The 26,258-nt window shown below is 40.4% G+C and overlaps 2 protein-coding genes across 7 annotated transcripts in view; both read right to left on the bottom strand.

Annotated features, from left to right (window-relative positions):
* TNNI2 (troponin I2, fast skeletal type) overlaps positions 1-26,258 on the bottom strand; it is a 422,570-nt gene that overhangs the window by 298,139 nt on the left and 98,173 nt on the right. The window lies entirely within an intron of this gene.
* Positions 1-26,258, bottom strand: part of BRSK2 (BR serine/threonine kinase 2) — a 304,253-nt gene that overhangs the window by 34,825 nt on the left and 243,170 nt on the right. For 4 of the 6 annotated variants that reach the window (XM_059474202.1, XM_059474199.1, XM_059474198.1 and 1 more), the window contains exons 9-15: positions 25,773-25,804; positions 20,245-20,409; positions 19,408-19,505; positions 14,249-14,399; positions 10,404-10,469; positions 6,424-6,447; positions 608-668 (exon numbers count right to left, since the gene is read on the bottom strand). In XM_059474202.1, the coding sequence (XP_059330185.1) occupies positions 608-668; positions 6,424-6,447; positions 10,404-10,469; positions 14,249-14,399; positions 19,408-19,505; positions 20,245-20,409; positions 25,773-25,804 (597 nt within the window). The remainder of the gene's footprint in view (positions 1-607; positions 669-6,423; positions 6,448-10,403; positions 10,470-14,248; positions 14,400-19,407; positions 19,506-20,244; positions 20,410-25,772; positions 25,805-26,258) is intronic. The other 2 variants (XM_059474201.1, XM_059474200.1) reach the window with 1 other exon arrangement.

Consider the following 26,258-nt stretch of genomic DNA (forward strand, 5'->3'; position numbering starts at 1 on the left):
GCACTGGCTGAGTATCAGTATTAGTTCAGTATCAGTATTTAGTTGACTGCATGCTTAAAAAGGGCATGGGAAGGTACCTTGTTTATAGGGATTTGAATGTTCTTTACTCATCCTAGTCAGTCAGCTTCTTACTTTCCTTTTAAATTTCCTAGCCCTGAAATTTGTGTAAATCATTTTCTCTGACTTCGTAATATGAGCTATTCTGAGGCAAACAGAAGATAACCAGCATGCTTTGGTGCTTTACTGTGACCTAATTGAAGGCAGCTGTGAAATGGCTCCTGATCACTTGGTCTGAAAACAGGCTATATGCAGACCTCAGCTGGATATGGAGTGTTTAGTCATAGCAATGTTATTCTGTGTGCTTAAGAGACTGAAAAAAGGCAGGGGCACAGTGAGATCCCTGCTAGCAGTGTAGGGAACATGCAAGAGAAATTCTCCACCTGCATTTGTAAGTAACATTTCCCTCACCACCATGAAAATTTACAAGCTGCCAAGGAAAAGCAAAACATCCCAGCTAAGAGCCACAGCTCTGGTGCAACAGATGTCAAAAAGCATCAAGCATGTGTGAGTGGATTGGACCAACAGATCCTGGAGCAGCAGCACTTACCCTTGGACTGCTGAGAGGACTGGTGGAGAGCCCAGACGATGCTCCGCTGATTGACCGAGACCTGGATGGACACAACAAGGAAAACATCCCTCAGAAAACTGGGACAAGTAACAACCCTGAACACCAGCCACCACAGGCACAGGCATGAAGTGAGGAAGAGGAGGGAGGCTGTCACTGGAAAAGGACATAACTCTTTCCTTTTCTTTCCTTTCACAATTGTCACATTTTTCAGTTGTCCCCCCACCCCAAATCAAAGAAATGCTGTTGCTCAGGCAGAATACTGTAATCCCTTTCAATCAAGGCAGTTGCTACTTTCTTTTTGGTCATCAAGCACATGGAAGCTACTAGGTCTGCTCTGTGCAAATTGAACAGCTCAATTCCAAAGCATGGTGAAGACATTCAAACTTGTGCTAGAAATTCTGTTTTGCACAGTGCTGGCAGTTACAAAATGAGACTTTCTCTGTCACAAGCAACATGGAAAAGCACCATGTGTACAAGACACAAAGGTAGGGAGTTCTTCTAGATAATAAAACCCCAAGTCTCCTTGACTCAAGTACACAATAATTTTTTATGATGACTTCCCACTGAAATCAAAGATTGTGTTGGCTTAGCCCTTTCCAGCTTCTCACTGATGGATTTCACATCTTTGCTCTCCAGTGAGAATTCTTGCTCCTGCAAGCCAGGTCTTCTCTGTGGATAACGAGTTCTGCTTTTGTTGATGACTTTACTAATATCAAAATTACAGCTCAGGTGCCCTCAGAAAGAGGCCAGTCAAGGGAGAGTGAACTGTCCTCTCTGCTGACAAGGTCACCTACACTGTTAATGGTCTTATGCTCTGCAGCAAAGGCCACCTATGGAAAATGTCAGCTGCTGACAATAAAATGTGCAAATGTGCTATGCTAAACCTAGTGGAAGAGCAGACAGGCCAGACTGCACAAACACTTCAGCAGATGAAGTTCCTAGGAGGAGGGCTGCCCTGCAGAAAAAAACCCACACCTTATGTGTGACTGTACATGAGTGAGCCCCAGAGGCAGCTGCTTTCTATCCTTTTTAAATAGAAAGTTGTCTTGAAGACTGAAACATCTTACAGGAGAGAATTTGGCTGAGAACCTATTTATTCAACAACCACCATGCAGCAATGTGTCAATATAGCAAAACTATCAATGTTTCCTACCTATAATAACCTACCTATAACAAGAGCCATGAAAACAACTACTTGCCTTCAGGTAACAAACATGAAAAGGTGAAATTCCTGTAGAAAACGAAGTGTATGGGTGTATGTATTTTAATATGTGTCTGTCTGTGTTTACACACATATACATTAAAAATTTATATAGGTCAGATACTGGATGTCAACTTATGCATAAGAATATAAAACAAATTTAGACCATAAACAGTATCAGTTTACTCTGTACAGCTGTTGTAGAACAAAGCAGAAAAATGATCTCTAAAATGGTCTCCCAGACATTTATTATTAAATAAGTTTGAGTGGCAGAATTCTTTAAAAATAAGTGAACTGCAAAAGAGGAAGTATTTCCAAGGAAAAAAATAAGCTACAACTGAACAGAATGGCAGGTTCTGCTTTCTCTACTTGTATCCTCTATCCTGATGGTTTTGTTTGTATCCCATTGCAGTCTGTCCATCACACTAAGTAGGTGAAAATCAGAAGCTCACTCACAGAATGTTTTTTTGGCCAGATTAAATCTCAGCTGGCACTGTGAAGATCTGGGGCACTCATTCTATGAGAAAATTCCCACATAGGTTTTTTTCTTGTACCCTGATGTAGTCTGCCCATCATAGTGCAGCAGTAAAAAACTAGGCTCACTCCTGGCATTCTTTCACACTAGATTAAGCCTAAATTTGTACCATCAAGATCTGGGGCACTCATAAAGGTTTATGCAAAGTAATTTTAAGGGGAGAACTGTCTGCTCCACTTTTGAAAGACTACTGTATGTGCCTCTCCTATAAGTGAAGTAGCTGACTGCACCACAGATGTGTTATGCAGATGGGAAGTCCATTTAGTTAAAATGTTCCTTGCATGAATCATCAGGAAAAGCTTCTTCCACACTATGAATTAAAAGAGGAATCCATAGATTATTTTGGACAAATGTGGAAGGCATTCAGGTGCCCAGAGATGCAGTTATATACCAACTTAAAGGAATTATTTCCAACATCTCTTAATTGTGGTGGGAACGTCCTCTCTGACACTCACCTGAATTCCAGGATATTTGCTTAAAAGTTACACTCCGCTATTTCCTTTTTGCAATCAGGTGTTTCCAACAGTCCTGAATTCTCACTTCCCAACCCCATTGCCTCTTATTTTTTTGCAAAAAGGATCACACACATGTAGGGCAGAATATGGCAGCCCCCACCTCCCAAATCCCAATTCTTTATTGGAAGCAATATTTGAAAAATTATTGTTGTGTACTGTGCTTTCATCCAGCCTAGCAGCCTGAGGCAGGGGACATAAGAGACAGTTAGTATGAAATCCTCCTGGAAATGCATTCAGTATCCACATGATTGCTATTGAACAAGATTTATTTCTGCTGCTGATTTACATGCAAAATATGTAAGAAGTAAAGTAGGCCCTATAGCAAGCTTCAGTTTGTCCACACTGGAAATTGTATATAGGAGCAGTGGAAAGAATTTTAAAAAGCCTGTGTTCAATTTAGGTGTCAGGGTGAAAAGAAAGCTATATGTTTTCAGAAGTCCTCCTCCTTTACCAGAAAGTGGTAGTATAGGATATGACACCAAGACTGATGAGATTTTCCTTGCATCTTCTTTAATTTAACAAATCTTCCATAATTTACCTTTACGAATAGGATATGATTCCCAAGCTAGCTATAAAAACTCAGTACCATGTCCCACTATGTGGTTCTGTACTCCAGTACAAAAAGTGCTAACAAGCAAAAACGACAGATTTGTCCCTCTCATCAAGATCATTTCAGCTAAGCAATGCTGTAATTCAGTTTGTAAAAAACAATCACATGCACTGCTCCTGTATCTCAGAGTCAGGTGGACAGAACTGGGACAGGGCCAAAAGAAAGGAATGAAAATGTTGCATTATGCTGAAATTCTGTAATGAAAGAACAGGAATTTAAATTTTTAGCCCCCTCACCAGAAAATGAAAGTTTGAGGCCCTACAGGCAGCATTAATATGGCAGACTCTTACGTCTTTTGCGTGGAAAGAGGTACGACATCATCTCCATGGCTATGAAATACATTTATTTAGTGAGAAGTATTTATTAGTGAGTAACCTCCTAAGAGTCTTTACAGGCATTAAATGTTACTGGAAGTATTAAATCTATAATTATTCCAATAACTTAATACTAAATGCAACAATCCAGGAAACTGTGAACACTGTGTGTGACTCATTTTGCTCTGTGCTTTGCTTTCCTGTGTGCTTGTGCATTAACTCAATGGAAGTCATCAAAAGGTTGTTAAAAATAGAAGCTTTCTATTTGTGCAGTTGCTCAGATAAAGAGCATTCCCTCAAACACAACTGCCAGATTTAGAGACCCAAGAAGAGACTCTTTAGTGACACAGTTGTTTAGACAAGCCTGGAGGGAGGAATTCAAAAACCCCAAAACATAAGGGAGGCAGACCCAAGGTTTAGGAAGGGGAAGATGCAGAGGGCACTCTAAACATGAGGTGGACAGATCATTGCAGGCTATTCCTCCCATTCCACAGACTGACAATAACCTGGAGACAGCTGAGCTATGAAAGAGAGAGGCAAAGGACTGAAACGAAATGTGCGTGTGTGAGCTGGAGTTTGTAGCTGTGAGGATTTTATACCTTATTCAACCTATTTGATAATTCAAAGTATCAAAGTTGAAAGGTCCTTCATTTTAAAGTAATTTTGTACTCATTTTAGCCAGCTGCTGTCAAGCAGAAGCCATGCAAGGCCCAGTTCATGTCAGACCAGTTTTCTGAAACTGAGGGGCTTGAATCCAGTTTCCAGCTGGTTTCAGAGAATGCAGAATTTCCTGAGAGGTGCAGGGCTGAAGCCTGCCACTGCTGAGGTGCAGACAGAGAGAAACAGGAGACAGGAGAGTGCAGCTGGCCTGGTAACTGCACTGCACATGTAGCACATGTACAGAGCATCTCTCCATCACCCTTCTCTCAGATCTGTTCCCAAATGCTTTAAGCAGTGCCCCTGCTAGGACACACTAGCAGAACATAAAAGCTTCACAGCATGAATTTAACATCTAGGTCAGATTTGGCATTTGTTTCTTCTTTGAATAACCATCTCCTAGAGCTTTTTGTTATGAGTTTGGTACCTTGTTGCAGTCCCAGCAGAACTTGCTTTCATAGCACAGTTTTACCAGGGTGCTGAATACAGCTGGTCAAGCTGGAGCCATGCTTCCAAGAAGGGGAGCCTGCAGCATGCATGCAGCGTGCAGAGATGCATCAGACTTGTGTCCCTGGGTGAAATGCCTTAGAAATTTTGAATTGGTTTGATTCCACGTGTGGTTTTGCAAGTCATTCCAGAAAATACCCAGCCAACCTCTTATTTGCTTCAAGCATGAATTGGGTGGAAATTGATACTCCTCTTTCCTTGTTCACTCAAAGCCAAAAAGATCTAAACTGAAACTTCAGGGTAGGAGACCCCTGACAATGACCTGAATCAACATGCAAGAGGTGAGCAGTCAGGCTGTGTTGAATCTCATCACTCTTACTTTTGGGTGTCTGAAAGGTACAAACTGTGCTTCCTCACCCCCTGATTCAGGGAATGTGTATAGAATACCTTGGATGTTCCACAGTCTTACAGTCCCAGCCATGCAAATAACACTGTGACAGCTCTTACTGGGAATACTCATGCTTGAGTCAGAAGGTCTGCTCATGGTAACAACCACCTGTAGGATGAAGCCTTACAGAGAGTGCAGAGGAAGAAGTGCAGGTGCTGGTAACACACCTCTTCTTATTTTCAGCCCATAGAGATGGTGATGTTGAACAGCACCACCCTCCTTAATTGGCCAATTATACTAAAGTTCCATCTATAAATAGTTTAGAAAGGATTAACAGATATTGAAGCACGCTGCAAACATGAGAAGTAAATGTTACTGGTGCTAATTAGCTTTCTCAATGTGTACCATCTCAAGAAGTTTTTACTGTAGTCTGTAATGATCTCTCACAATGGTTTTATTAAATAATTTATTAATATAACATTCTCCTTCTCTTAAGTATTTATAAATGGAACTATAATTTGAAGCATGATTGCATTCTTAGCTGTACCTATACTGCCTTTATTGAAAATACAGAGCTTTGAAGATATATCTGTCTCTAGGGCCATCTGTTCACCTCTTAAGAAAACATATTCTAAGAAGAGAGGGAATACCCAGCATTTTTTTAATAACATGGATGGGATTCAGTTTCATAAAAAAAAAAAAAAAAAAAAAAAAAGAAAAAGAAGAAAACTGGATAAATTAGGATTCAAATTAACTGGAAAATACCAAACAGATACAAAAGTGCTAAACAGGGAATGGGTTTCTTTCTCAGAAGGCGTCTGGTATCTGCACAGTGTCTGAGGATAGTTTTCTGTGCCCACAGACATTGAAATAGAGGGACAAATAAGAGAACAAAAAAATAATCCAAAAGTAAATTATATGGAGTGTGACTCCAACATAAAAGCACACAAACACACACAAAAGCACCAAAAATGCTTCTTCCCACATCTCTCTCTCTCTCTCCCTGCTGTAAAGCCTCAGTCTCTGAATTGTATCAACCTGTGTTGTGTTTGGAAATTGCAAATGAAAAGTTCCTCTACAAAGTTACAACAGGTCCCGCAAGAGGAATAATCCAAAACTAGAGCTTACCCCAATGGATCAGCACTCGCCATCCTCGGAAAGGGAAAATAAAGAGAGAGGGAGAGAGAAAGAAAGAGAGAGGGGTGTGGAGGCAGGTGGAGAGAAGAGTAGGAAAAGCAGAGTGAAATACTGTTCGGAGAACTGAATGGTCACAATCATTGCCACCGGTGCCTAAGTCTTTCCAGAGACCAGGAACACTAGGGGGACAGTTTCATTCACCAGAAAACAACTTTTGTCCCACTCACATATTGCAGACACATCCAACTTTGGCACTGGGGAATATGGAGAGGCACACACTAAGGCTGCAAAAAAAAAAAATTCCCAGCCAAATCCCAATTAAAGCAGTCAGTAGAGCAATGGGGTTCATACTTCATGCTGCATTTCTTTTCTGCCTCTTACATAAGGCACAGTTATATCACACTGTTATCCAGGAAATTGTTCTTTTTGTCCCCAGTTTGTTCAGTGCAGTGTCCCTCTGTCCCCCAAGCTGGCCTGGTAAGAAGTACTTTTTCTTTGCCACGAATGAACTGTGAAATGTATTGGTTATTAAAGCATGCATTTCTGAGCCAGCTTGGGAGCCCAGGGTACAAGATTGTAGCTCAAGCTGTGAATCTGCTTTGATACTGCCTTATTAGTCATGATGGTCTTATAGTCAGGAATTCAGATCAGCTAGAACATACCAGCTCAGCAACCCAGCACTTATCTCTGTGGATGCCATCTTGTGCTCCAGGATCTCATTTTTCATTTAAAATAAATTCAGTCTCTGGGTCTTGTAGGTTGCAAAGGAAATCTTTCAAATGTGAATGGAGAATAAATCAATGCTGTGCTGAAAAGAGTCTGAAAAAGCAGTTCTAAAAGCAGACTGAATCTCTGGCATGTTGACTTTGAAGGCTAGTGACAATTGAAAACATCAGTATTCTTAATTTTTATCTACTAACCAAAGCATTCAAAATGGAAATAGAATTGTCAGGTTATTAAGTTTTCAGGGGTGCAGGTAAGCAAACTCAGGAAAATGTCACCACCTTTTCACATTAACAAAGATTAGATTAGAAATAAAAAAACAGTTTGGTGTTATTAAGCCAAATTATTTTCAAGTTAGGTGCAATGCTTTTTTTCCTCTCTGTCACTTTCTCTCTCTCATTCTCTCCATTTTCAACAAGAGGCTCCCAAGCTGCCAGAGCTACCTCTGGCTGGGTGAGGAAAATCCATTCGCCACAAGACAGAAATGCCAAATTTAATATATGCTCAGTAGATTTCACAGTTTACTGCTCAGTGCAACTAGTCATGCCTCCAGTTACATCAACATTGCAAGTGCTGGGCTGAGCCACCAAGGCAGTTTTGGGAACAGTTAAAATGAAAATGCAGTCAGAATAAGACAAAAAAGCTGTTGTGCTATGCATTGATAGAGAAGTGGAAAGAAGCATTACAGTAAGTTCTTTTTCATGTGTTTGAGCGACACTCCATTTATATTTCAGCCTGTGGAGTGCAAATTTGGGTAAAATCTAATTCACATATATATATATACAAATATATGTATATATTTAGGAACAAATGCTGTACCAATCTATCTACGGTGATGTAACTGACAAGAGCAAATTGACACCCATTGCATATACTGGAACCTGTGTGTATATTTATACAGAAAATACACCCATATTCACACATGCAGAATAGTCAAATGTAAATAGAATGGGTGCAAGAAGGTTCAATAATGTTTCTTTCAAGTCATTTTCCCAATAGGGAAGGCACTGAAGAGGTTAACAGAGAATGGAAGCAAATTGACAATAGGGTAAAGGAAAGGGGGAATGAGGTTTAAAAAAAAAATGAACAATCCCAGGACACAATAGACCCAGAAGCGCAGACATGTGCATTCCCTATAATACTGAAGCAAGTGAACTACGGAGCTGCAGCAACCCAGATACAGAAGAAGAGAAGCACTGAAAGAGAGGGTGAAAGAAATTCAGAAAGAAAAAGAAAAAGAAAGGGACAGTGGCCTCAGCTACTAAGACAACCATGTGCATCTAGAGGGAAGGGACCCTTAAAGATGCAGTATTCCTTTAAAAAAGGTATCATAAAATTGGACAATTAAACACTGAACAAAAATTTAATGGCCACCCTGATTTATGAGACCCCATTCTGCTGGGGTCCTCTTTGCTGGCTACCCCTTCCTTTCATGTGGTTGTGCACAGATCTAGAATCCAGGTTCTCTCCCATTCCCACCACTGAGGTCCTTCACTTGAACTCTTAGAAGTGGGAGGGAGGTAAGATCACAGTGAATGTGGTCCTCAAAAATTCAGCCTGGTCCTTGAATGAGCAGGACTGTGGGTGATCCTCATGCAGTGCTCTAACCTTCTCCTCCTGTTTTCTGAAAAATAACACTTTTGAGAAGGAACACAAAATGCCTATGTGGATTTAAGGAATTCCCACAGAAGATACAGAAGTGTCATTTCTTCTGCTCCTAACACAGCTGTAGCAGCTGCCAGAAAAGGACAAAGGTACAAGGAATGGTACTCAGAACATCTGCTGAAAGACTCCTCTCCTGTCACAGATAAGATTTCTGCATCTCTTTTACTGGACCCGATTCCTAATTACTATGAAAAATCTCACTTTTGGAGTAACCCTAGACTAACTTTTAATGCAAGAAGTGCCACATATTAAAGAGCAGAACTTACACACAGGGAGTATCAGAGAAAGGAACAGGAATTTCCATGTCTATGCTAACAGTTCAGGATAGCCCAGCCACTAAAGGCTGTATAACCACTACTTCTTTATGGCTGTGGAACTACAAGGTTGCTAACAATTTAGGTCCAATCCAATGCTTGTTGGTATTTTGGCACCTTAGAGAGGGTGCTTTACACACTACATGAGGCACAATCTCTCCTGCAAATGCACGATGTCCCTCACTGTGGCAGGTTCAGGACTTGAAACATTGATCACAGAAGACTGTCCCAGACTGCCAAAGGCCAAAACAGTCCCTCACACATCCTGCAATTCTCCTGAGGCATAAAGGCCACCTTTACCTCTGTATAGAAATATTTCTATGAAAAGGAGAAATGGAAATAAGAATGGTTTGCAAAGTCCATTGGTTCCTTTAAGGACGCCATTGCTCCTCCCTTTTTGAATCATATGCCACACCTGTAACCTTTGGGTAAGCTTAGTGTTTGTCCAAAATGTGTAAGGATTACATTTTGGTGAAGAGTTATCCTTTGGGATGCCAGTTTTCAACACAGAGAAAAATTCTCTTCCTCTGAGACCAAAAGTTTAGAAACAGCATGTACACTAAAAACCTACACAAAAGTATGAACTTTTTTTTGTGTTCATGGACCCACATAAGTCCATAAGTCTGTAAATGTGGTGGCCTACCTGTCTTCCATTGTGCCTCTGTTGAGAGTTGGGTGTTACCCTTTCTGCTGTTCTTTAGCATCTGTCACTTGAACTGCTGGATTAGAATCATCCTCCAAAAACTCTGTTTTCAACCATGTTTTCCTCCTGTGTCCTCTGGGTAGTCTTTAAGACCTCTCTTACCAAAGGTCCTTAATATTTTGTCTATCAGACTGAATTTCCAAATTTTCCTACCACTGTTGTCACTCACTCAGTTGTGCTGCTGTCTCTAATGCTCAGAGTGGAACATTCTGGGCTTTCCTAATGTTTTATATTCCAATCCTTCCCAAAGGAGTCTTAAGCAAATACATCTTCTACCCTGGGCAGAACTTCTACTCATGGCAGAACTGAACCAGAAAATAGCAGTAGGATGAAATTTGAGTGGGGAAATCATTGGTACAGTCCAAGGCTGCATTGGGGATAGCCTCAAATGAATGGTACTGTACAAAAACATATATAGTGTGGAGCTGTAAATATCCCACCCTCTTTGCTTCTCTCTAAAGAGGAAAGAGAGAACAGCTCTGTCCCCACACAGAGAAGGTAAGTACTGCATCTTTAAGGTCTCAGCAGTGAGGTAGAGGAGAGGAACATATTGTCAGTGTTTATACCTTTCTTCTTTGTTGAATTTGGGATTGGCTTCAGAGATATCCAGGCTTTTACTGAACATTGTTTTACTATGGCAGGAACAAAGCGAGAAAACACAGTTACTAGTGTGGACATTTTTATAAAAGAGAGTCACCTGTAGCAACGCTGGACACCCAGTCCCCCAACCCATCCTCCCCTTTTTAAGCAACGCTCTGAAAAACCTTTCCTTTACTTTAGAGTTATGGCTCAAGCCTACACAGTGCTCAAGTTCATTATCTTCCCCTGACTTCCAAGGTCTAAGATGACTTCCCCCATGCATACCTGTAAACCTTGCTCTCCTTTATTTAATTTAAAACCCAGGTACCATCTACTTTGTCACAGTGTCCAGGGAAAACAGAACACACCTGAAGCATTAATTGCAAAGCATTCATTACTCATGACTTTTCCAGAAGACCTCAACACTAAGCATGCTCTCAGAAAAGGTTAAAATCAGACCATAGAGCCTCTTAGAGGAACAGTAATCCATTTTGTATTCTAATTTATAGGGTCCATTGCCACTTAACTTGCAAGTCTCTTCCTTATACTCAGTGTATAGAGAAATGCCCTTCTTTCTCATGTTGGGTCTGAATCCCTGCAGCTTAGAAGTGAAATTCCCTGTGCTTTGCTAAAAGGGCAGCTCTCTGTAATATATTTCACTTCACTGTTTCACAGAACACGGCTTCATAATGTTAGCTGATCTCTCATGCAAGCTCTCCACTTCAAAAACTAGAAGAAAATGAATAGTTAATGAAGCCCATTTTAGAATGGTTTTTGGACTCTCACAGCAAAGCTGCTGAAAATTTCTGCCATATCCCTGCTGGATTCTTGCTCCCATGGAATTTTTCCTAGTCTGTGTGATTTTAGCACAAGGGAAAAATTAGCTGATGTTAAACTAAGCTCAGAACCTACTTCTTTTCTTTTGACATTTCAATGAAATATCAGACAGTCTGAGAGGTGGGGATACCAGAACAGCAGAAGTAATTAAGATATAATTATGAACCCAGTTTAGTTGACAACTAGCAGGGAAACCCAAGAACTAACAAAACTTAGTCACCACTTTTAGAGGGGTTAGAATTTGTGCATACCAACTTTGCCAATCACAAGGATCCATTGGAGAACACCTGGAAAGGTTGGCACAAGCATTTCAAGGAGCCTGTAAGCTCCACAAGCAGCTTTTGTGTGAGTTTTCCTTGTCCATTATTCAAAACCAAGTCACTGAAGGATTATGTTTTTCACTTATACTTTCTCAGTCTGGAGGCTGGAGGCTGCCAAGTTTTAAATTTCAGTGGAAAGATATGCCCTAAACAAGCCAAGATCAGACACTTGTAGGGCCCCCACACTGTTACCAAAAGCACAGATCATGATACAGACATGTAAACCCGAGGTTGTAACAGAAATCCTCCTTATGCAAGCAAATATCTGTTTACTACTGGGAAAGAGGAAAGTAGGACTAAATCATGAGACACTTGGGTGTGTTTTGCCCACTGGTCAGAAGTATATCTTTGCCAGCTCAAGGAAGAAGCAATGGCACTGTTTCTCCAGATGTTTACACAAGTCATCTGTGTTTAAATAGGAGACCTGATTCCATGGTCAGTCTGGTGGTATTGTAGGATAAAAGCACTGAATAGTTGTCTCTTGAGATCAAAAAAAAGGTAATTCTTAAAAAAGCATTCCCCTTGGGGATCTAAACCCTACTGCTGTAGAAACAACTGTCAGTGGGTCATTTCATATTTCATAATATGCACCTAGCCATTAAAAATCCCCATTCTTGGTGGAAGGCACTTGTCACTTTGTTACTGAGTGTTCTGACAGATGGTGCCCCATCAGCAATGCATTGTCCCCAGACCCTCCCCATGCAGTGGGGTTCGTTAGTGAAGCCAGTTCGTGTTATGAACGACTGTGCTGCCAGCAGCACAAAATGTGCCATTGTCATCTCTGCATGTGCATGGGATGAATTATGGAAGCTCACACGTGGAGTAAACTAACAACTTCCCTTTAACCCCTTCGAAAACAAGCACTACCATGCCCATCATCATCAATCATGGTGTTATTACACCCCTTTCTCTACCCTTAATCACACTTTTATGTCCATTCCTGACCTGTGGTACGCATTGCCCCATATCTCTTTTGTGCCTGCAGGTTTTGCTTCCTCCTTAAGCCAAACCCCTTCTTTACTGATATGTAGCCTGGATATATCTCTGCTCTGAACTTATCCCAGACCTTTTGACTTCAACTGTTTCCTCATGCGCAGAACTGAGTGAGACATTTAAAAGCAAAAGAAATACTTTGGATAGCAAGACACAGCTTTGCCTCTTCAGGCTTCTGAACCCAAATTCAAAGTTCAGATATGAAAGAAATCATTTCAGCTCTCAGAAAATGCTGTGGTCAATTTAACACCTCATGATTGTTCCATTCAGTTGGACACTCCCTGTGAAGGAGCTTCGGGGTGGGGAGAAGTGATCTGCCTCTGCCTGGCTCTGGAGGCCTCATGTTCCCCCCATCACCCAGCAGCAGAGCAAACACTGCAGGTGGAACAAGGAGTCAGTGCTGTGCTCATCCTTACTCCTTTGAGGCCTGTTAGGAACACCGAGCACACCCTGTCCTGAACAATTCCTTCACCCACACCTCACACCAAATCACATATTTGAGACAGGTTTCCCAACCTACAATATGTCAAGAAGTCTTTATGGCAGTCTCAAGGTCACATAGCCAGTCTGAAATAAGTCCTAGCAGATTGTGGAAATCACCATTCTTTCTTCACTGCAGATAGAACTGTAACAATTGCCAGGAAAAGTTTCCAGCAATTCTAGGGGCCTCTGGAATATCTGTGAAATTATTTCATGTTCTTCTCCCAGTTCTCAGTCAGCAAAGGGAGCTTCTGGGCACAGCAGGCTTTTTTTTAAACACATCTTAAGAGCTGAACAAATAAAAAATTATGTAAAAACTGAAACAGAAGTTACAGCATCATCATCATCATTCATACATGGGAAGTGTTCTTTATACTGATTGATTAATGCAAGTGTGAAACCAAATGCATGTGCTTCCCTTAGGCTAGTCATAGGGACTGAGGAAGCAACTTCCATGGTTCACATCAGTGAATTTCCACAGTTCACTTACTCTCCCAGAACTTGCCTTGAGGAGACACCATTTTCCTCTGCTGTTTCCCCACAAGACTGACACTTTCTTTGATAGAAAAGAGGACAATTATACATATTCCATCACTTTACAAGCATGTGGTGATTTATGCGCCATTTCAGATGCATTCTGGCTCTCACAGCACATTTTGGAGGCATCTACAAGATGCCTGGACAGGGCTTTTCAGATTCAAGTTGTTTTGATGACATGGAGCATGGTGTTCATTTAACTTCAGGTGCCCAAAAGCTAGGAACCTAATCCCAGATAGTCACCTAGATTCCTGTTGTAGGCTCTGGAGACAGAGAAGAACAAGCAGAAGGTAATTTATCCTGTTTGACAGGACACGTGTCTGAGACCTCCCAAAGCCCTCATGTGTTCCCATTGCCCAGCCAGCCTGTATTGCAAGCTTAGAATGCATGCCCATACCCTCAATAATTAAAAACGGGTGAGATGGGTCTTGCCCAGAGGACATGGTGGCTTCCTGAGGAATAACTGCAAGCAAACAGAACCCTTAAGTCCCTGGCAGGACTTCTGCACAAGCTCTGCTGGCTGCCAGATCACGTTGCAGATGTGACTGGAAGGTGTAATGAGTGCTGGAGCAAACAGGAAAGCCCCACAGCTCCTTTGTATGTGTAACACAAAGGGGGGGAGCAGACCCAGGCAGGCAGGGCTCCTGGGCAAAGCACAGACCCACCTCTGTCCATGCTGTGCCATTTCAATGGCTCTGCGAGCAGGAACTGGGGATCCACCATCTGTCACGCTGAGAACCTCCATGGATTTCCTCTCGGGCCGCCGCTTCCCGTGCCTGTTCAGCATTGGGGAGTCCACGCGCTTCCTGGGGGGATCTGCCCGGAAACAAAGCGCTGTCAGCTCAATTCTGCTGGGACTTACCTCACACACGTGGGTAAAATGCTCTCTCCACAGTTTCACTCTCACACCTCCCCCACAAAGACAGATCTCTTCATGATGGAGGTGGACATTTGTTCCAAATTTGCAAGCATTAAGATGTAACTTGCAATCCACCTGCAGAGAGAAGGAGCCCTGCCACTGCCCTGAAGGTATTGTGAGCACTGCAAAATAGAGGTTCAGCTATACCACAGCTTGCAGAAATTAGCTTACAGAGCTGGTAACAGTAATAACAGGATGATACAAGGTGGCAGCATGGGCTATAGCACAAGCTGCTAGGCAGAGCATGAGCCATCCAGGGATCCTGTGTATGTACCCAGGTTGGTAGAGCTTGCCTTCCACATCCCTGCCAGCCTGATTAAATGTGACACAGGAACAGGAGTACATTCAGAATTGCATTCTGCTCTGAAAGAATACCCTTTTTTTGCATCTTTAAGATTAGATTTCAGGTTCTTCCTGCTGATTTATATTTTTCCTCCTTCAGAAGCATTACAAATTAAACAGGCTTGTCTACCTGAGACAAATCTTTCAATGAGAGCCACACGATACAGCTTTTACTACTATAGCTATACACATTTTATTGTGTAACAATTGTATGAGGTATCAAAGAGCTACTTTAGCTTTGCAGAGTGAAAACTGAGCTATAAGAGATATTTAAAGATATATAAAAGATATATAAAGATATGTAAGAGATATTTAAAGGCAATTCATTCCTAAAGATGTTGACAAACATTTACTGAGGTTCTGAGGAGTACTTAAACTGTTCTGAGAAGAGTCTTTAGATGCCAAAATGCATTGCAGGTGACTTGCCAAATCATCCACCTCTTCATGGTGAAGCAGGGAACCAAATACAGACCTGCTGAGACATTTTATAGCTAACACCACACATGGCATCAAAACAGTATAAAGGAGAAAGGCAGAAAAAAATACAGAAGGATTTTCTTTCCTTTGCTTGGGCTATTTCAGTTCCCTGCCTCTATTTATAGACACGTTTTTAATTTTAGTGGGGACCACTTGTGAAAGAAGGCATCCTTCACCCCTGCTGTTACAAAGGAGCTCACAGTGCCCAGTCCTTAAGGCTTCCTCTTCTGCCAGAATTCCTGTGCAAAACCAGAAATACCACACTTGACAATTCTACCTGTACTGCCTGCTCTTTATTATCCTGCCCTCACACCCACTATGTACTCATTCCTTCTCTCTTTCTAACATCATGTTTTTCAGAACAAGATCTCTTTGAGGCAGAGTTTATCCTTGAAACAATGAGCATAAGTTAAGATGGTTCAATGCAAATGGATTAGTGATAACAACTGACCCCATTACAGTATAACCCAAGTATTCTTTGTGTTAGAAGTAGCACTATTCCACTTAAAAATTAATTAGATAAAAAAGTGTAGTTGCATCTCACTCCATTTCAAACTCTATCCAGCAATAAAAAGATAGTAGAAAACTGTATAGGCAATGACCTCCAGATAAGAAAAAAACAGAGTACATAAAGCTGACAGAAAAACAAAAGTAGATAAACCAAATAAAGCATTCATACTGTGTGACTTCAGCTGCATATGTGTAAGTGGTCAAAAGTAAGCTGGGACAAGGTTTAGATATTTCAAACTCCTACTTCTTCAAGCAAGTTCAAAATATGAGAAAGAATTCATGCTACAGAACAACTGGTGGTTCAGGAGTGTATCTACACCATAGTAACACACATAACAAGGATGTTCAGTGTATATATAACACAAAATGGATACAAGTTTTGTAGCATGATACCAGACATAAAAAAAGGAAAGAAAAATAGAGCAGTTTAAAAAAAAGGAAGAAGGAAGATGAAGAAAGCATCAAATGTCAAAAGAATGGTGATGAATAAGCTCAAACAAGAGAAGTTAAACAATAAAGAGAAAAAGCCAAGAAAAATACTTTATGAACAGATATTTTAAAAGTCAATTTGATCCACGAATGTTCAAAACAGGAATGGAAACTCAGCCAAATGACATTTACAAAAGTGACATGCCATTTTCTTGAAAGCTGGACTTTAAAACACAGCAAAGAAGAAATTTGAAGAGGAATTAGCTAAAAACTTGAATGACAGTCTTTTGTACAGCCATCAGAAAGAGAAAACCTGAGAGAAGGACATTAGCCGGAGGGGCCATGAGGGAATCAACAGAAAACTGAGGAAAAGGATATTGCTAACAAGCTAAATGATTCTTTTGTATCAGCCCTTTCTGCTTAAGATGCTGGAAGAAATTGATTTCTAATCTATATTTTAAGTTATCAAAGACAGACAATAAGCAAAAAGAGCGGGTGGTGAAATGCATCTATAAATTCAGGAACAACAATTCACAAAAGCTGGATGGAAAATACATCCAAAGCTTGCATTAATGCGGTTGAGCTTCTAATAAAGATATTTGATGCCTATTTAAAATTGGCTACAATCCTACAGTACACATGGCCAAGAGTAGCAAGTATTGTACATACTTTTTAGAAAGGTCTGATTAAGAAATGACAGAGCACCACCACTGTCAAGGCTAAAGATACTAAAGAATTATTTATATACACACCCATCCTGCCAAAATTACTTAAGTGGTGTCATACAAAAGCTGTAGAAGATTTTGCATAAGCCCAGGAACTAAAAATAGGAAAATTCCCAGTATGTGCCCTTCTCTTCTTTAACTCTCTGGACATGGTGAAAAAAAAATCAGGCCATAGCCCAGTGACAGTGACAATACTGTGGATGCCTTTTCCTTTTGCTTCATATCAGAAAAGCAAAGCCATTCCTAAGGATTTTTACATGTGAAGATAGAATCATATAGGTAATGATCCAATTATAAATCTGCCTTCTCACAGAAGGTGGAAAATAAAGGTTCACCTTCTGAATTTGGATGAGGCATCTCTATCTTCTGTATGTATTCTGGCCCAAACTTTTGTTCTCTGGTTTATTAAGAAACTTCACCCCATAAAATCCTTTTTCTCATGGAGACATTAGTTGACATTCATTCTTTTTACTGAGAAGTTTCTCATTCCCATGTTTTAACGTAAAGAAAATGGAGCTGCGTGTGAAAAATGTTGGAAGTGGCCCTTCCTTGGCTCTTGGAAGAAACTTAACTTCATACAGCTGAAACAGACAAAGGGACACCAGAAGAAAGGGCAATCTGTAGCTGGCCATATTTTTACCTGTATCTATTCTTTCTGAGACTTAATATGCCAACAAAGATGAAAAAGCAAAATACTCTCAGATGCTTTTTTTTTTTGCAAGAGCTCAGACAATACACAACTCTCATGAACATGGTTTCTTCAAGCTGCTGTTATTAAACTGTTACTTGTTCTCTGCTTTTCTTTGTGCAAGGCCGTTGCTAATGGCTAATGATGATATTCATCAGACACATGACTGCTCCTAATTAAACCTTGCCCCATGTTCTCAGAGATACTGCTGGGAACAGAGGACGTGGAAACCCCCTGTGGAAGAGGAAATACAAACACTCAAAGAATAATGCTCAAATGTGTGGGTGAGGCACATAGATGCAGTCAGTGTTTCCCTGTTAGGAAACATTTTCACTCCCTGCACAAAAAAATACAAGAGTGGATCATAATATTTCAGTTCAAACCATGAAAATACTCTGGCATGTAGAAGAGGTATGCATTGCATTTAGGGCATAGCTACATATTCACTTACATGCTGGGTTTGAAGATTCTAGAGTCACCTTGTTTCTTTTCTTATGACAAAAGCATTTCTAAAACAAGATGATGCTGTCCTTACATGGCAGGATAATCTGTTTGAGTCAAAAGCTGATTAGCAGAGTGCTAGATGACAAACTGCACTGAACAAGGGGCTTTAGACCACAGGACCTGCAGCTGGCACAGCTACCCATCTTCATCAGGATCCCTGCTAACATGCTCTCTGTAGCTCCATCCAGGTAGGAGTTTAAAATTGCTGTGCTAACTAAGAACTTTCATCTCTTCTCCTGTAGAAGAGATTTCCCTGCAAAATTATAGGGCTTGGAGCCTGGAACTTGGATAGGTTAATAATTTAATGAAGCATTAGCAAATGCTGTGCAATATAGCACTGCCCTGAAAGCTCATGAGATTCCAGGCCTTCCAGTGAAAATAAAGGGCACTTTGCTTCTAGTCTTCAAAGTGCTCAAGTACAATACCTGAAAATCTCCACACTTCTATGCAAAATTCTGTTTCAGATAATTGCTAGAAGTGACTAATCCTTTATTAAACTTGTCTGCACATCAAGACTCCCTTATATAGTTAGCTCCTTGGGAAGCAGTTTTCCTGTTGTCTGGATTAGTGGTGATGAGCAGCATCCTAAAAAACCAATGAATAAATAGGAATAAAGTGGTATCACAAGAGCTTTGTAAGGTATGTAATCTTATTGTGAATTAAGCTTTTAAAATCTTTCTAAGTCTAAAAACATGGGAGTTTGATTTATGTACTATAAAACAGCTAAGTTATATGATTCATACTTTCAGCAGTGCATGTATTCACTTACAGAGAAGAGAATGTGCACATATATAACTGCAGAGGGATGCAGCTATACAGCTTCTTACTAACTGAAGTCCGTGAGCAGCCTTCTGCAACACCACACTGAGACTTGTAATTAGAAAATTCTGCCACTAGATTATATTGCTAAACCTCATCTGCCTGCATAGAGTCAGCCTGTGCGTTCACAGCTCATTTTTTAAGATCCCATTCAAGACCTACTTGGATGTTTCTGCTCTGTGAGACAGGCATGTCTTGAAAGATGAAGCCTTCTAGTTTAACCACAGAACAGACCTGCCTGCCCCAGGCTGAGGATTCTCACCAGTGCTGAGTACACCATTTCAGTGGGAAGGTAACAGCGATGCTAGGGTTTGGGGTTAAATTAAAATAAAATCAGAATCTAAAAAAGAAAAAAGTGAAGAGGAACTAGTTCAGACAGGTTTATGGTGACTAAGTGCATATCTGCAGTACCTATTTCATTTCTAGGGGGAAGATCCTCATCTTCATGACTAGGATACCTCTCCTTCCGGTCAAGCAGAAGAAAATAAATCATTTTTTCTTGGTTTTCTCTGAAAAAAGGAAGAAAAAAACCCTTTTACATTTGAGAAGAAAAAAAAGGTCAACATGTACATAAAACTTTCTCATCAAATAAACAGTCACAGTGACTCTAAATGAGCTGGAAGTGGTCATAACATGTACATGACAGCTAGATACACAACCCAGAAAGCTTTTCAGACCCTTGCTGTCTCCAATAAGCAGCTAGTGAGGAAAGGAAAGGAAATAAGATTCTCATATTCCACAATCCAGAACAGAGGGACAGACAGTCAAGGTTATATGTCCCCAGGAAGTTCAAACCAAGAGTGGCAGCCACACAGGTCTCCTGAGCCTCTAAGTGCTCTTTCTACCACCTGTCCCTCTTAACACCTCAGGACTTAGGCATAGGTTTGAAATAAATAAAAATTTGGAAACAAAAGCATATCCAACACAAACATCAGCAATGATACTTCCCCATGTGGACTGTGCAGCCCATGTTCTCATGAAATGACCTGGCTTGGCAGCTAGGGAAGAAATAGCACAGTGGCTGCATTGCTGGTCAGGCTGTGAGCTTCTGACCCGTGGAGCAAGACAGGCTCAGTGCTCACTCCCATCATCTCACCAGCAAATGAACTGCCAGAGGGTGAGAAGTTCTTACCAGTCACTCAGAGAGAGAGAGAGACATCAGTTAAAGTGCTCTCTGCCTCTCCCCAGGTTCATAAGCATCCCAGCCCCTGGACAACCAACTGATATGAAGACTGAGCAAGTGCTTACTCTTCCGACAACAAGTCCTGTAAGAGTTTATTTCGGTCACGGAAGCAGCCTAACGAGTGCATGCTATCTAACACGTCTGGATCAATATCCTCCAAGGAAGGCAGAGAACGAATCTGCACCTTTCGAGGGATTGGTTGCTCTGGTTCTGGCTCATTCTTACCCCCTCTGCAGAGGAAAGAAGATGAGAGAGAGAAAGGGGGAGGGAAAGGAGAGAAAAGAAACATGAGTCACAAATGAACCCATACTCTGAAACACAGCCTGCAGCAACAGATGGAAACAGCTTGCTAAATTCCCACTGAGAGACCAGAGCTTCCAACCAGACAGATATTATTCTCATAAGAAACTGTCACGAAGGCTAAGACTGACCAGCAGGTTGTGGATTTGGGTCTTCATTGAGAAATGCCTGTGTTCAGCCAGCGAGGCAATAGGAACTTCACTTACCAGTGCCCTTGTAATAGAAGCAGCTGTTCAGCATCCTAATGCCAAACATTTATAAAACACTACATGTTTTCAGAGATTTTGTCTCATCAGCTGGCCAGACCTCAGACTATCAGGCTGAAAAGTACAAGCTGAATGATTCCCTTTCAAAGAAGGAGCTCTGAACAAACCATCAAAAGAATCTTTTTCACCAATTCTGATTATGACCGGCACTGCAGCAGTTTCTTTCGTTAACACTTCCAATGTGATTAAGAGACCTCATGCTCAGGCTCCCACTTGACACACTTTAAAGGGCTTTGGGGGAAAACCATGATGCTTAATTACACACCCAAACATGACAATCTCTGCTTCTATCTTAAGACATGCAAATTTGAAAATTTTGGCTCAAGTGCAATGCCCGAGGTCAGTGGCAGACCTAAGAACACACCATTAGCAGTAGAACATATTACTCTTTCAAATGTAGTTAACACAGGCTTTCTGCACAATTATCTCATCCCATTCACTAGGCTCAGGAAATATAGATTATTCATTGCAATTAAAGGCCATGACTGCAAGAAACAGGTCAAGGTGTCAGGGTATATCTAACTGACTAATGATATGTATTGCAGACATCCTGAATATCCTGAATATCCTTTGATTTTATTTTGGAAGGCAGTGAGCAATTAATGTAAACTCTATCCACTCAAAGAGGTGGGTTTGGTGGTGGTGTCTGTGTTTTGGTTGGAGAAATTGTCTACTCTGAACCTCTGCTATTTCTCAATAGCTGCTTCATGCAATGTTGAAGTTTCCCTGCTCCGTGAGTGGGGTCCTCCCCTTCCTTTATGTGGTTCAAATGTGTGATTGCTGTGTCCAAGCTCCCAGCATGGACAACAGCAATCAGGAATATTTCAACTGTCACCATTTGCTGTTTGTAGGGGCTGTGTTTGGACTAGAAGAGATCCTTCTTTTTGATGCTGGAAAAAATAAGGTGGCCACAACTTGTGAATTTGCTCACACAAGTTTAAAATGTTCCTGACTCAATGTAAGCTATCCAAGTATCTACACAGAAAAAGGAGTTCCAATCCAAGTGTCCTTAGTTTTTCTTGGTAAGTTCATATACATGAGCCCAAGGTCTCAGCCAGTGTACCAAGAAGAGAGACCATACACCTTAAAAAGAGCCAATGCAGATTATCTCCTCTGAGGTAAGAAAGCAATACTAAGTCAGTGTATCCAGAATAGGACAGTCACATGCTGGGACAACCACAGGAGATTGCTGAGTGCTACTTGCAATTCATTTTTAAGCAAGAAATGCAGTTGTGAGACATCTGCTCTGTTTGCGGGACATCACTTGCAAAAAGAGTCCTTAGAAATGTTCATTTTATCTTCTTCTGAAGCAGTGAGAATGTGCTCAGCCCTACCTGGATGTCATGGAGTCAGACTCTGGTGTTCATTACATGGGTCATGACATGGGTCGGGATCCCACCTCTCTTACAAGGAGCACTAACACATACCCTTTCAGTTTTACTCAATTTAGGGAACTGTAAGTAAACATGGAGGACATAAAATCTGCTGCTACTTGGGATTTGTTCTTGTGTGTTAAACCACTAAAACACAGCTTCTGATGTCTCCTTTAAGTCTTGCAGAAGTGAGACTCTGCAATGCCACCATGGTCCTGAATCTAAGGGCTAAACTCAAAAATCCTTGTTCAACTAAAGAAACATCTTATTCCTTCTAAGAGGTCACTACTCCTACCTCTTAGAATTAAGATCTAGCTCTCAGAAGGTAATAAGCAATGATTAGTTCATAACCTTGCACTATTAAATCCAGTGATGAGCTTGTCATTAAGATAAATTCTTGCAGGATAGACCTTTGAACAGCAGCTGAGTGTTTTTGCTTTTTAATGATCTACAGTTCACTTCTGAAAAGTATTGACTTAATTAATCATTTGTGTTACAAGCAGATGTCCTTAAGGTAATTAAAAGAGATTAAAAAGAATTATTGTCTTTGAAAATTTCCAGGAAACCTGGGTTTCCCATTAGCTGCCCTTGTCTGAAATAGAATCTACAATTTTCTTTAGTATCAAGTCAGCACAGGAGCTGTTTCTAGAGAGCACAGCTTGCCATCCTCCCTGCACTCCAGGGTGGCATTTCCTTATGCCCTGCACCTGGTCAGCCTCAGACACAGTCAGGAATTTTCACACCGCCTCATCAGGTACAAGTAGAATCTGCAAAGAGGTGTCTTGTCATTTGGCAGCGCAATTCAGAGCTTCAGGAAACGAAAATCACCGGGTCTGGGCTGTGATTGGCATGACTGCAATGCCTGTTCCATTCTCAGTCTAGCAGAGTGACAAATTTGTTGCATTGCAGCCCACACAGACATCAAACAATGTCACATAGTGACTACTGCAAATCACATATATTTTTTTGAAGGCCCACATGAATGTAATTGCTGCTTTAAAACCCACCCTCTTTTGTGAGGATTGGTGGATACAATGGCTGTGATTCCTGATCAGGGTGGACTTTTTCAGTCTCTCCATGAAATTCTCTCATGAATTTCACCAAGATGCCCATTTGCATCAGTGCAAAGCAAAGCAGAACCAGTACATTTATTCTTTTTCTTGATTTAGCAAGTTGGTACCTTCACAATTAAGGCAATATACTCAATGTTACAGGAGTGGGTATTTACCATAATAGGTAATTTTATTTGCCCTCTTACTTTATTAAAAAATGTGAAAATAACTGCTGTTTATTTTCTGGTTTATGATAACCTGCATTTGAGGTAAAAATAAATTATTTCAATTAAAAAGGCTTGAAAAACCTCACTGAATTAATTTGGGTGGGAGAGCAAGGACTGGAGGTTGCTGAGGAATGGTTTCACTTAGGTTTCTTTCTTCCTTTTTTAGCCTTGTGAGTCATGATTTCAACTTTCAAGACCTCTTTCTCTGCCTGCCTAAATCTGCAATTAAATCTTTTCTTCAGTTTTATAGTAGCCTCAATATTTATTTGAAGAATAAGTGAAACCGCTTCAATGTTCTGAGTACAACTTTCAGGTGAGTAACCTATAGATGACAAAGGATGAAGATTTTACATAGAATAGTAGATAAAATAAAGAAAAAAATTTAAGAGGTGAGCAAAACAGCCATAGGATAAAACACTACACCCCCTTCTCTGTCATCATGAGTATTTCCAGGCAAAATAAATGCAAAGAGGTTGTGAAACATTACCAGATGAAAGCAGTTGAGTTTTGGAGACGGCAAGGTTATTCACTGACTAAAATTAGCCACAGGATGTTAACCTCCTGAGGTCAATCCATGGCCAGTACAGAGAAAATGAGAAAGAGACTCATTAAAAAAGCTATTTTGAGCAGAAACTTCTTTTCAGGCAATCTGAAGGGACATCTGGAAGAGCCTTTCTGCACTGACTACCCCGGGAGTCCAGAGGAGACTTGCTTTTGCAAAATCCAGTTTCTACTTCTGAAAACAGCCTCAGATGCAGTTTACTGAGTCAATTATCAAAGAGTCTGACCTTCATTGAGAAGTACATGAAAGTGTTCAAATGTTTATGTCTCCAAAGGAAAAAAATTTTCAAATTCTAAATATAGACTAAAGTAATGCACACCTGCACAACTGCATATGTGAGCCTGGGACAACAGTCCTTCAACAAGTGAAAAGTTCCAGGCAAAAATCTTGAGGAGGATAAAAATAACAATATACATGATCAATGACTTTTCCTTTAATTTCCAGTTCTGATAAAAGCCTGGAGAGTGTCAGCTGATTTCACTCCATGAAGAAACAGAGGGAATTATCTGTGCAATCTGATGTAAACACCATTTACTTCTGCAACTGCTAGCAAGACCTTATAGGAGGGATTTTAGAGATTACAATTAGAGATTTCCCCACTCCATTTGTTCTATATTTACCCATGAGAGTTTAAAAAAAATAAAAATGTATGTGTAGGAAACCTCCAGTACTTCTTTGGTTTAAAAAGGTCTGGTAACTGAAGAGAACATGGAAAAGCCATGGGCAGAGTGCTGCCACTATTTCAGGTAAACTAAGGTTTTTGTAGTTCCAATTTTTTTCTTAACTATTCAACAAAACGCCCTCAGGTCCTACTGAAGTCATATAAATCCAGAGGTGAACATGGCCCATAAAACAGAATTAGAGAAAACAAAACAAATAAAGAAAAAGTGTTTTTTTTTTTCATGGTGACAGGCTTATATATCAGTTCACATCATCCTCGAGTACTTCTCAAGAGTAATGACAGGATTATGAAGGTAGGACTTTGCTTATCACCCACCTGGGAAATGTATCCAAGCATAATTTCCTTGTTTATTATGTGAAATATTCTCCTTAATTTGATTAGGATATCATAGTAGAAAAAGTTTATTTACTTAGGCTTCTTGAAATACTACTAAGGCTACACAAAGAGCAAGGTCACTTTTAAAAGCCATCAATCTTCCTTACACCCAAACCACCAGACAAGTATGTACTTTTCTCATGGACCTCCTGTTTCACTGTCAGGACTGCTGTTTTTAATCAAGTCACAGAAGTACTCTCACATCAACAGGTTACAAGGTCAGAAACAGCCTCATAGCTTGCTATGAAAAAGGAGTGGGATTATGAGACAGATAAGCTCTTGGTCACAGGTGCTTACTTATCAATATCATCATTTTTGTTTCTACTTCAGAGAAAAGCCAAGATGCCAAGAAGGAACAAATGAAAGCTTTCTTGTCAAGAAGGTATTACAAGGGATTGTCTGTAGCACTTGGATAGCAAACTAAATATGGTTGCTAGGTGGGTATTTTTTTGCTGATCACCTGCAGGTATCTCTTTAACACAGCAAGTTGCTGGACTGAATGTCGTATTTTAAACAGTTGTTAGCCATTGTACAAAAAATGTTCCTGGGTGGGTACATATAAATGCAATTATATGAGTAGCTAAGGGTAGAAAAATAAAAAATAAGATGTTTTTCTGTTCTCTGCCTCTTTTTCTCACATATGTGAAACCTGCTTTCAAACTCCAGTCTCACTCTTCTAGTGGTTTCTTCACAGAACACTAGAATACCAGAATCAACAATGAACATATGCAAAAAATTTTTTAAAAAGTTACTTACATATACCATATGTGTTTCTGAATATGTTCTAGCTGTAAAGGAAAAGAAAACAAGGAATTAGTGCTGTAAAATAGAAAAGGTAACTCTACAAGTCATCCTTATTCAAGGATTATTCAAGTAAATCCAAAATTTCAGAGATGGACATATGCATACAACAGAAACTTTATGCTGCATAAAGAGCTGCTCATCCTACTGGAATAAATACCCATCCCTGTACAGTGTAAATGGCACTGTAATTCCAGACATAATTCATCAGTCAGGAGCAAGTCCCAGGCAAATGCTAAGTGCAAAGCTTCACAGGTAACTGTTTTGGAAATTCAAGCTTTTCCCTTCCCAAGTCCTTCCGTCTGTAATCTAACTGCTCCTTTTTGTATGTGCATAATAGCTGATCCTTTTTTCTTAAATTGCATTTCTAGTTTTGTTTTGGGGGAAAAGAGAAAGGAAGAAAGAAGAAAATAGGTTCAAACAGATAATTAACAAAATAAT

This window comes from Ammospiza nelsoni, chromosome 6, assembly GCF_027579445.1.
Source record: "Ammospiza nelsoni isolate bAmmNel1 chromosome 6, bAmmNel1.pri, whole genome shotgun sequence".
Classification (NCBI taxonomy): Eukaryota; Metazoa; Chordata; class Aves; order Passeriformes; family Passerellidae; genus Ammospiza; species Ammospiza nelsoni.